The following is a 12015-nucleotide window of genomic DNA, read 5'->3' as shown; positions in this document are numbered from 1 at the left end:
GACACAGTCATAACACGGTGGCAACCCCGTGGTCAAGCTATTATGCTCAAAAGTGATTTGCATGATAACTATAAGAAGTGGCCGCTAGATGTGCTGTAGCTCTGATGCTCACCCGTGATCCACTTCCTACAGACAACGGCTTCAACAACAGAAATGACTTGTTTAATTAATTGGGTCCCGTTTTACTAAAGCTAAACAAATGCCAAACACGAAAGGGTTAACTCTCTTGCAGGACTGGAAAATCTAGAAAAAAGCATGAGAAATAAATGTGATAACCCAATGGTGCACAAGTGTTCGACAACTGTGGTTGTTTAGCCAACAAATCTGATTACACATCATTTCTGATCAGTGTCTTTTGTTATACTTGGGATTTGCTACACTCCATTAGCTCTCGGTATTGTTTAGAATAGATTTTGAGATTCTTTTACTTGTTTTTAAAGCTCTAAAGGCCCAGACACACAGACCCTCGGCAGAAAAGCCAGTCGGACTGATCAGTCTCCCCGAGTTGGTCAAAAAATATGTCTCCATAACAGCAGGCGGCGCTAATCTGTATTGTCTCCCATAAATGAAAACCGGCAGCTGATTGGACGAACGCGTCACGTGGGTCTTGTTTTTCCGGAAATTCAAAGCCAGACTGTCATGGCGGCTTGTTCAGAATACAATCTCATATTGTACTAAAATAGTTCACTGAAACGTCTTTCTGAAAACATTTTAAGTGAGAAATAGGCCGTGCAGTTGCTGAATCTGTCTTCATTTCAGATCGACAAAGGTCAGTTTAAAAGATTTTCGTCAGATTTTGAGAGACTCTAGCCACGCCAGTTTCCGGGTTAGCACTCTACCAATCAGATGGGTCATTTGAGTCCGACTGCCGGCAGTGCCCGCCCCGCCGATTATACATGTCAAATCGGCCAAAATGAAGGACGACGGCACGGAACACACCGAACAGACTCGAGTCACTGACCTCGGCAGACTGTCCGACGGCCGATTATCGGCTCGGTGTGTAGTAGGCTTTATTGGTTTGGGACCGGCCTACATTGCAGACCCACTGTCATTTTATAATCCTTCACAAGATCTTCTACTTCTGGGTTTTAAAATACACGCAAATACACGGAAAAAGAAATAGACACCGCAGCCTTTTTAACAAAGCTCCAAAATTACGGAATTACCTTAAAAGCTATAAGACAGGCATCTTCAACAGGTTGGGGGGGTCCTCACAGTCAATTCAAGGGGGCCTCCAAATTATTGTTAATTTTTAAAAGTTTTTTCAAAAGTCTTAACATGAATCCAACATATTTGACCAGATATAACCCACTGCTTACTGGCCTATCACTAAGGCCATCCACAGCTACAGTAAATCCTAAGGATTCACTGTGCCACATGTATGTTTAACATTAAAACATGATTTATAAAATCATGCATACAATTATTAGCTTAATGTTCTGTTAAAAAAAATTTATGTATAAAGGGTTTAGGTCCCCCTACACGTTAATGTGGGCCCAGTTTATTATGCAACTCTAATTTATACAATATACGTACAGTATGTAGTAGAGGGTCCCTGCTCTGTCTCTATTTTAGTTAGGTGTCCTTGGCTTTAAAAAAACGTTGAAGACCCTTGATATAAGACATGCAGGCTCTGTGAGCATTTTTAAACCACAGCTGAGCCTTATTTGAATTTATTAAACTTGGCTTCAAATAACCTTATTCTTATTATGTTCTACTAATTCCCTCATATTTTGGATTCTTAATGGTCTCTGTTTTTACTTTCACCTATATATTTTACCATCGACTGTCTTTTTATTGTCTAATTTCATCAAAGCACTTTGAGCTCAGCCTACATCTTTTGTATAAAAAGTGGTCTTCAAATAATTCTTTTTACGATCAGTATTTATTATTGCTGCTATTTTGTATGTATGCGTATTCGTCACTGTCTGCACATATCACACCTATCACCCCCAAACATTTTGCCAGGCATTAAGAGCATGACACTACGCAGATGCTGTTAAAGCGTACTCCAGTTTATTGTATGCTGAAGTCATGTGTAATAACTGTCACGCAGCGGTGTTGTTGTGCAGAGGTCAGGCTTGTTTGCTCAGCATGCGTGCAGTGAGAGGGAGCCATGTTGCTGACTAGTGATGTACCAGTGAGTTAAGACACACAGACATCTTATCAGCAAAGAGCCCTTGAATTGTAACGGCAGTGCTTTACAAATGCCCCCCCCACACACACACACACACACACAGACACACACACACACATGGGGGCTCCCTGAGCATTTGCACACATATAATGAAACACACACACAGTGACCAATGAGTATCTTAAGCGCTAAAATGCATCGCTGCTTTCTCAAATATAACAACATATATAACACATACAAGAATGTTAAGTAAGTCATTATGTCCTTGATGACATATGATCTACTTAGCAGTACACATAAGAAACACGCATATTAAAACACACACCGATAGCCCCTCCAGCACACACACACACACACACACAAAACACACACACATATACACACCCATACCTACTAAAATGCAGCGCTGCATTCTTGAAATGTGATCTACTCACACACTCATGCACTCACAGCCATACACATACATGTGGACTTCCTTATATATACACACACACACACACACACAAAGACATTTGTTAAATATGCAACATGGCTACTAAAAAACAACATTCCATGCTTTGAAAAATGTGACACTCCCAAGCAAACACACACCGTCACTACTGACGTTCATTATTACATTATTCACACCCATGAATGTAATAACAGACACACAACACATTGGTAATACATAGCTACAACACAATGAACAGTGCTTCCCTACTCTCTTTCTCTCTCTCCCTGTAGTGTGTGAGTCACTGTTCAGATACTTCCTGTTACAAGAGAGCAGTCTTTAAAACAGCCTCCCTCTCTCTGTCTCTCTGTCTCTCTGTCTCTCTCTCTCTCCCCATTCCTGCTTTCCAAGTCAGAGGGAATGTCAGGCCAAAAACACACACCATCCTCACCCTCTCTCTCTCTTTTCCCTCTGAACCAGTCGGCAGAGAAGCCTCTCTGTCGGTCTGCAGGTTCACCCACTCAGCATTTTCGAACATACCTCACTGAACCTTCACCTTTAAAAAAAGGGCGGGGAGAATCTTCCACTGCCTACTGTACCAGCAGTGCAAATGCATACAACAATGCATGCATGCATTTGCACACTATTGCATGCATGGCTGCTTGTGTGTGTGTGTGTGTGTGTGTGTGTGGAAGACCCATACGCGCACCTCAGGGCAACTCTTATAATAGCTCCCTGTGATGTCCAACGCAATGACGTGCATTTCTCTTGGCAGCATTGATGTACGTTACTGTACATGGTCTGAGCAGGGGTTGTGTTAGGGGTTAGGGTTAAACTAGGGCTAACCCTAACCCACACTTAATGAAAGAGAGTCGATTTACTTTGAGCACCAGGGCTATAAGTAGCAAATGTGAGTCACAACCAAGAGACAATTCATTATCAGTATTCATTCCTCTTATTGTCTACCCTAAACCACAACATGGTAGAAATATACTTGTTCTGTATATTTCCTCTTTTTGAAAGTCTCTTTGACTTCACTTGGGCTCATAATTTGATCCGCTTTTCTCAAATATTATATATTATAAATAATATATAATTCTCAAAGTTGATCCTCTCTTGTCTTATAATGGCACTAGTGTAACGTAGCTGTCACAAGCACTCTCCAGTGCTGACACCCTCGGCCCCCTTGTGCTCAATTAGCTCGTAGTGCATTAGCGACTGCATGCTAATTGTCAGCTGGCAAAGGAGTGCAAGGAGAAGCCTCGAGGAGATACCTCAGGGAGGGCTGGGTGGTAGGAATGGTGGGACGGAGGGAGGGAGGGGGTGGGGGTGGGGGTGGCGGTGTGCTTTGTCGCCTAACCAGCCCATGAGCAAAGAGAGTATCTCCGAGCAGCAGGAGGAAGCCCACATCTCGCCATGCAACGTGAAATATTTATGGGATATCACATATCGCACTTCTTTTGAATGAGACAAATGACACGCTCTTTGGACTGTGATGATGCACCTCTCTCAATTCAGTTGAACAGAAATGTGCTTTGTAGGTATGAAACACACAAACCGTACACACACAGGATCCACGTTTTCTTCTTTGTCACTGTTAATTGTGTGAAATGGTGGCACCTCTGGGCACGTGTTGTGTTCAATTTCTCTTTCTTTCTCCTTAGCTGATGTTTCAGTATAGGGACAAAGGTTTCCCGAATGAATTTGTGTGGTTTTGAATTGAGAAGGAGTGGGTTCTTTTACCTCTTCATCGTTACAGGAGGAAGTGCGGCTCCCTCTCTCTCACTCTCTCTCTCTATCTTTTTGACTCAATCTGAAACAGCTTTTGGATCTCATCTATTTCCTGGTTACACTCTTCCCCTCCTCTCCTCTTTACATTTTTTCACATCCCTCTCATTTTCATCTCCCTCCCTCTACTCCTCTTCTTCTCTTTTGACCACCTTTCCTTTCCATCTTATCAAATTCCATAGGGTGGGGAGGGGAAGTGAGGGTGGATCCACCCACGTGAGCAATCACTCATGCTATTTTAGCGGCGTTGTTCTCAGTTGGGCCGCAACGTCCACCTGCAGAAAGCTCCCAATGCAACACAAATCATGTTGCCTCACTAGATCAGCCTAAAATCAGAGACATACAATTTGAAATACATCACAGCGCAAACAGTGTTAAATCATGCTTATAATAGCTAATTCAGCAGCAGCAGCAGCAGAGAGGATACAGATGAAGGTAAATGGCTGACTCCTGCTGTTGTTAGTTCAGGGTGTGTACAGTGTGTGTCTGTGTGTAAGGCAGGGAGGGGTTGTTGAAAAGTCCTCTCTGTATAAAGGGAAGGTGACTGATTGAGAAGTCCCAGGTTGTGTTCTGTTGCTAATATAGTTATGTGGTGTAATCGTGCAGTAATAACATCATAATCCCATCTGGAATGAGAAACTGTGGACTGTGTGCTACAATGATTGAGGCCATTTCCTGTGTGTGTGTGTGTGTTTGTGTGTGTGTATGAGTGTGTGTCTGTGGCAGTGCATTGTAAGCAGTGGTGACTGCAGGAGGCAGCCTGATGGATACAGGATCATACTGCAGCGCTCACATTGTCTTCAGTCCTCCTCTTCTTCCTCCTCCTCCTCCTCCTCCACCCTCCACCTTCCCCTACTGTCTGCCTGCCTCTCAGCAGAATTATCACTCTAAAACACACACACACACACACAGGCACACGCACACGCACAAATACGCAGGATCATATGCAGCCACATGCAAGTATAATACACATTCTCTGCATGGCAAGCATGACACACACTGAAAAAGGTGCACAAGCTGATTGCAGGAGGGACTAGTGTCCAAAAAGTGCACACATGCAAACACAGAAACAAAAGGTAGCTACACATAATACTCTCCGGCTCATTCAAAAGCAGCCATGCATGTTCAGAGACAAGGTGCCGCGAGAGCAAACAACAAGACAAAAACAGCCATCAGGGACACGCCGAGAATATCACAGTATCACAGCATGGGATTTCATCATCAAATCTTATGTCACTTATGTGAGTGTGTTGCAGAGCTCACATAAGAATCCCATGTCTGACTTACACCAGGCAAGCAGGAAGTCAGACAGGGAGCTGTTGTTGTACCTTGCCACGGGTGCACGCGTGGTTAATTTAACCAGTGACAGCGGACCCTGTTACATATAGCTTGTCACAGAGGAAGGGCAGTAGCCACTCCTGTCGTAGCCTTTTAATTCAAACACAGAGCCGCCTCTGTACTGTCTTCAGGTTCAAAAGAGACAGAGAGGAGGGGTGTTGGTTGTGTGTGTGTGTGTGTGTGTGTGTGTGTGTGTGGTAAGGGGGCGGTGGGGGGCAGAAAAGGTGCCTAAAGCTTGTGTATGTTATATATGCTTGCTCGTATGCCTGCGTGTGCTTCAGCCTCGTTCTATCCACTGGCACACACTGGGATTTAAAGCCACCACTATTGTGCTTTACATTGTGTCACCCACTGGCTTTGTACCATGCACTTTTAATGATGCTTGTATTCATGCATATACAGTGTCCAATGCAGGTGTAACATCCTTTTTTACTGACTTCTCTATAGCTTCGCTTCCACTTTTCTCATCAGCAAAACAAGAATCCTGCAATCATTTCTGTGAAAACTGTGTTTACCAAGAATGTGTGCGGCATTCCTTTTCCACAGGTGTGTATTGGGATTTAGTAACATGTAAATCCTAGATGGGGGTTAATAAATGCTCCTTAGAATTCCCAAATTTAATTGAGGTAAATGTTGCCTTTTCTCCTTTTTTTAATCTCACCCGGTGTCCGTTTTAACATCATTAGAGGCATATTGCATTTGAAACACATGCCCAATGATACCTTGCCTTGAAAGCTGTCACATTACCGCAGTGTTTATATGTGTGATGATGCTGTAATTAACATGTTGCCTGTTTGACATTGTGTCTGACATTGAATCTGGCGGTAGACAAGCGCTCAGAGGCATGTGATGAGTATGCCGGCGAGAGGCTGGTCTGGACTCCAGGCGACACACCATATGATATTGATTATCTTTTGTTTTGGCTATCTCTGCAGCTCCTTGCCCTGAAGGACTTAACTCACATTATTGTCTGGCATGAGGCTCTATTATTCCAATTTGGCGAGCTCTCCACCCAGCGGTAACATGTGTCCATGAGATCCCATAACGAAGGCAGCTACACGTTGCACTCACAGGGCTCAGTTACACAAACTTTTTGGAGAAATCGTCTCATGTAATTGGATGAGTTATAAATGTGCCAGAGATCCTCAGATCTTGTGATCACAAAAAAACAACAGGACATTTGAGATGAAATGTAATGTAAGTAATGAGAACATCATGTTATAGTATTAATAATTTTTTTTACTTTAACCAAACATTAATAATCTTAGAATGTGATATAAATAACTAGAGACTAAGCTTTAAAAAGCATATATTTTCTTGATGCTTTGCTTATGTTCGCTTCAGTCAGTATTATTAATTTATTATTAACTTTGAGGGATTTGCTGTTTCAGTTGTTTTATGTTTTTAAGGTTTTTGTGTATTTTGTGTGTGTATGTACTGTATGTGTGGTTGTACTCCTGCCGCTCTTGGCCAGGACACTCTTGAAAAAGAGATTTTTAATCTCAATGAGTCTCTTCCTGGTTAAATAAAGGTAAAATAAAATCAATTAATTAAGGAATATATGTAAAAGTGCTCATATTATGCTCATTTTCAGGTTCGTAATTGTATTTAGAGGTTGTAGCAGAATAGGTTTATGTGATTTAATTTTCAAAAGACACCATATTTTTTGTTGTACTGCACATTGCTGCAGCTCCTCTTTTCACCCTGTGTGTTGAGCTCTCCGTTTTAGATACAGAGTGAGGCATCGCACTTCTGTTCAATCTTTGTTGGGAGTCGCACATGCGCAGTAGCTAGGTAAGCACTGCTAGCCAGTCAGAAGCAGAGTATGAGGGCGTGCCACGCTAGCAGTTGGGCGAGCATTATAACGTGTTACAAAGTGACCCACGTCTGTCTCTGAAGTAAAGGCTGGACTACAATAGAGCTGTTTGGAGCAGTTTGTGAACAGCGTTTTCTGTTGGAGATGGTAAGTCCCTTTGGGGTGGACTTTGAGATTTTTCACTTTGTAAACCTATTACATGCACAAAAAAGATATATAACACAATAAAGGAAAGGGAAAAAGCCAAAAAAGTATAATATGAGCACTTTAATATGCGCTGTTTGGTAACACTTAAAAAGATGTCGGGGCAATGCATAAACATAAGCACATTTGTGGTGCACAGAAAAGCTGCAGCGGCATCTTGTCGCCTTGCCAGATTTTCGCTCCACCGTCGGTTTCATCTCATCACAGAGTGCAAAAGTTCAACTAGAACGAGGCATTTTCCAGTCTTCATGGGTATGTGTGTCAATCTGTGTTTTTGTGTGAGTTTGAGCTGATGCGAGTGAGACGGAAGCATTAATTAGGCCAGCAGTTTTCCCTCGTTCTTTTTTTCAGGTGGCGTAAAAAAGAAACTGTGCTGATGACCGAGGTCAAATGAAACCTTCAAGTGGTGATGAAATTGTTTCTCTCGTGTGCATACTCAGGGTTTCCAGCAATTATTCTAAATTCAATTTTGACCCTATTTCCATAACTTGAAACTGTAAACTAACAGCTTAAAAAGTGAATAATCTTTAAGAAAGATTTTGCACACCCAGACTTTAAAATAGCAATTACTTTGATTCAGTGATGCCAACAGGCTACATTAGGAGATACAAAAATGCAAATATAACAGTAAATATGTAGTCAATTTTACACATGCTCCACAAAATGCTAATAGGAACCATATTCCATGCTAACAGTACATTTAAATATACGATAAGACTTTACTTGAAGGTATCTACATAAGAGTGACATAACACTGTCATGACACAGTCATGACACATGGACCCTAACCCTAACCCTAACCATAACTTGTCATGACAAAAACCGAATGACACGTGCTAAAAGGAGCGTTATGCCATAAACGTTTATGACTTGTTTATAATGTTCATGACACGTTCATGACAGTGTCATGTCACTCTTATGTAGATACCTTCAAGTAAAGTGTAACCAGATATACATATACATTGCATGCTAACATCCATTTCTATTGTCACCATTGGTTTTCAGTATTTTAGTTAATAAATGCATCCATGGTGCTTTACAGTATTGTACGTTTAAATAAAGATGTATGATAAAGATGACCATGTGCCAGATTATGGAAGGCTTTAGTTTTTTGAAGCTAGGAAAAAGCAACCACACTGAGCGGAGTAAATTTAGGTGACTCCTAGTGTCATTCTTTTTGTTTTCTTTCAGTTTGACGCCCTGCAGTATTGACTATCCATGAAACATGATTTCAGCTGGAGGAGCTATAGAGTTCAGGCCCCACATTTACCTGCTTTGCAGACACTTACAAAATCTGAAATAGTACTATATCTAAAACCTGCTTACACACCCACTCACCTAACCCTCGCCTCAAACACTCTCACTCACACACCATCCCACACTCACTTCCTCCCCTGTCAGAGAAATTGATATTGCCACTACAACTAATCGTACTACTGCTTTTGTTTGACCACAGTGAGAGTTCTTGTGGTTCAGACTCACATCGTTGAAGGGGTCAGTGTTGTATTATGGACAACTTTAGGGCATTGCAAGAGACAGATTACAGAAAGAATGTTCAAAAGCAAAGCAGCACAGGTCAAGATAGCGTGCCTGGTAAACACCTATGTCTTTGAAACTCCACACCCTGTTTGTAACACCTTTCTAGTGTCTAAGCCCAAACTGATGGAACCCTGATTACATCACTGTGACATCATGGGGGATATTTTCTCAGGCTTGACAAAGCTTCACTAGAGCTCCAGAAAACATGAAACCACTTTCATGAGTGTAGCAGTACTAGTAAAGTAACTAGTTCTCGTAAACTGATCTTTGTGTGAAATTATCCCGTTAGTGTCGTTTCATGTTTGCATCCAGCCCCAGAAATCTCTTTCTGCTTTCCACTGTTGACCAACGAGGTCCTCCTTGAATCATTGCACATTTTGGTTTTGTAGTTTGTGAACTGAGATTTGCTTTACAAAGATTGAACTGAATAAAAAAAAAAAAATATCTATCTATCTATATCTATCTATCTATCTATCTATCTATCTATCTATCTATCTATCTATCTATATCTATCTATCTATCTATCTATCTATCTATTCTATCTATCTAAATCAGTCAAACCACCTGTGCCCCAATCTTGGAACCCATCAGCAATCGGTCTGACAAATATTTAGCCACTGGGGGCTAAATGGCCAATATGTCGGTGTAGCCAGAGGATATCCAGGCCAAGACTTCCTCTTTCGTGTGCTGGCTCCGATTAGCAACTTCAGACATGAGAAAAGAGCTATATTAAAACAGGTATCTGCATATGAATGCAGATAAATACATAAATACAATAGATTGGTCGGTAATCCTCAAAGAGTATACCTGTAATAAAGGAATAATATCCTTGTCAGGTAGGATCTTGCTTAGCTCACCCCTACTCTATACTAATGCGGAGGTGAAATATGTCACAGCAAACTCCATTTCATGTGTGTGAAGTAAGGCCAAGGGACGCCGCAGCTGAAGGAGTTATCAATTATGCTGCGCCCCCTTGACTGGTAGTAGTTGAATCGCTGTTGTACTTCTCCATGCACTGGCTCCTTGAATGGGGTGATGAGGCAAATCGGAGTTTCCAAACAGGGATACCCACCATCACCCAGGAGGATGTAGCCTGTTGGGGGATACCGTCTTGTGGTGTAAAAACTGCTGTTTTTCAGTATCCGTGTGTCATGGACAGACCCCGGATACCCCACAAAAATGTCCAGAAACCTGCCATTCGAGTCACATATTGCCTGCATGTTGATTGAGTAAAAGCCTTTATAATTCAAATAGTCCAATCTGTGACGCTGTGGTGGTTTTATACGTATGTGGCTGCCATCGATTGCTCCAACCACATTGTAGAATGCAGGGGTTCCAGAAATGTTGACAATACCCTGACCCACTGCAGGCAGGTCCACTGTTTGAGGGAAGTCGATTGCTCTCCTCAGATTGTCCCATATGTTCTGGGCCACTCTGTGGATGATGTCATGAACTGTGGCCTTTGGCACATTAAAGACACGGGCCACCACCCGATAAGAGAGTCCATGTGCCAGCCAATAGGTGTATATGAGTACCTCAAGCTCATTACCCCAGCCATGGTCCTGCTCCCTGTGCAAAAGCCTCTGTAAGCTGTGCATCGCTCTTCTGGTGAGGCGGAAATCCTGCCTCAGCTCAGTCTCCACATCGAACCACAGGCGCAGTATAGGCATGTTGTGGTGTATGGCACAGTATGTTGTTGGCTCACCAGTCTGGAAAAGAAAACCATTTCACACCATTAATGGGCTGAGTTGGATAAATCAAACTTTCAAAACCTTCAAACTACTTTTAAACCGTCTCCCCTTCCCCACAACAATAGCACATAGTGGCTACAGTTACGTCCCACCCCAAAAAAAAAAACATCGTGACCAGAACAAAGCACATAATGGCTACAATTACGTCTCCCCCCAAAAATAAAACACATCGTGACTACAGTCGTCTCCCCCCCCAGAACAAAGCACGTAGCAGGACTGGACTTGTACAAAAAACCCCGACAAAATAACGTCCCCCCTTCCCCACAACAAAGTACATAGCTAGCTAGTTAGTGGCTACACGCCCCCTAAAATAAAACACATCGTGACTAGAGTTGTCTCCCCCCAGAACAAAGCGCATATCAGGGCTGGACTGGTACAGAAAAATAATCGACAAAATAATACTTATACACATAGATATGTAATGGGTTCGTATTACAATATAATACAGTCCATGTAATATACACGAGTCCAGCTCGGCTAGCTACACCATAACGTTGTTTGCAGCGAATCCATACAGACCATAAACTGATCCACCAGCATTCGTAGGCGTTGTAGACGTCTTCTTCTCCTCGCATGATTTCTTCTATTTGTTGCAGACAATCGCAAAAGAATCACTATAACCAATGCAATCGACATGCGCACACTTGCAGACGGCATCTTGGATGTTTGTGATCAACTTGTCGCCTCTGGTGACGTAACAGCCAGCTAGCGACAATGCTTGATGACGTAACCGTAACCAAGTAGTGTCCGATTTCTTAGGGATATGTTTCCTCTCCTAGCCCTTAGCACTCTGCGTGTAGGGCCTAGGGTTAGGGATAAGACAAAGGGTAAGGGATAAGGGGAGGATTCGGATTCAGCCTTAATCGCCTGCTATAGACTGGTCGTTGGTTAGAAAACTGGATACATGGCTTGGGCTGCCTTGCTTTTCCCACACATTGTAGTACATTATATAAAAACAGTCCATTTACATTTATCATTGGGCGTGATGAATTGAAATATGATTAATAGTATA

General features: G+C 42.3%; 1 protein-coding gene across 1 annotated transcript; it reads right to left on the bottom strand.

Annotated features, from left to right (window-relative positions):
• Positions 1 to 9876: 9876 nt before the first annotated feature.
• LOC120561922 lies at positions 9877 to 11754 on the bottom strand. The gene is made up of 3 exons (XM_039805264.1): positions 11523 to 11754; positions 10538 to 10961; positions 9877 to 9956 (listed from the first exon to the last, which is right to left on the bottom strand). The coding sequence occupies exons 1-3, from the start codon at positions 11658 to 11660 to the stop codon at positions 9877 to 9879; spliced, it is 642 nt and encodes a 213-aa protein (XP_039661198.1). The 5' UTR covers positions 11661 to 11754.
• Positions 11755 to 12015: the final 261 nt, after the last annotated feature.

The sequence above is a fragment of the Perca fluviatilis genome, chromosome 7 (genome assembly GCF_010015445.1).
Source record: "Perca fluviatilis chromosome 7, GENO_Pfluv_1.0, whole genome shotgun sequence".
Lineage (NCBI taxonomy): Eukaryota > Metazoa > Chordata > Actinopteri > Perciformes > Percidae > Perca > Perca fluviatilis.
Note: the sequence above shows the minus strand (reverse complement) of the source record. Positions and strands in the feature narration are given on the sequence as shown.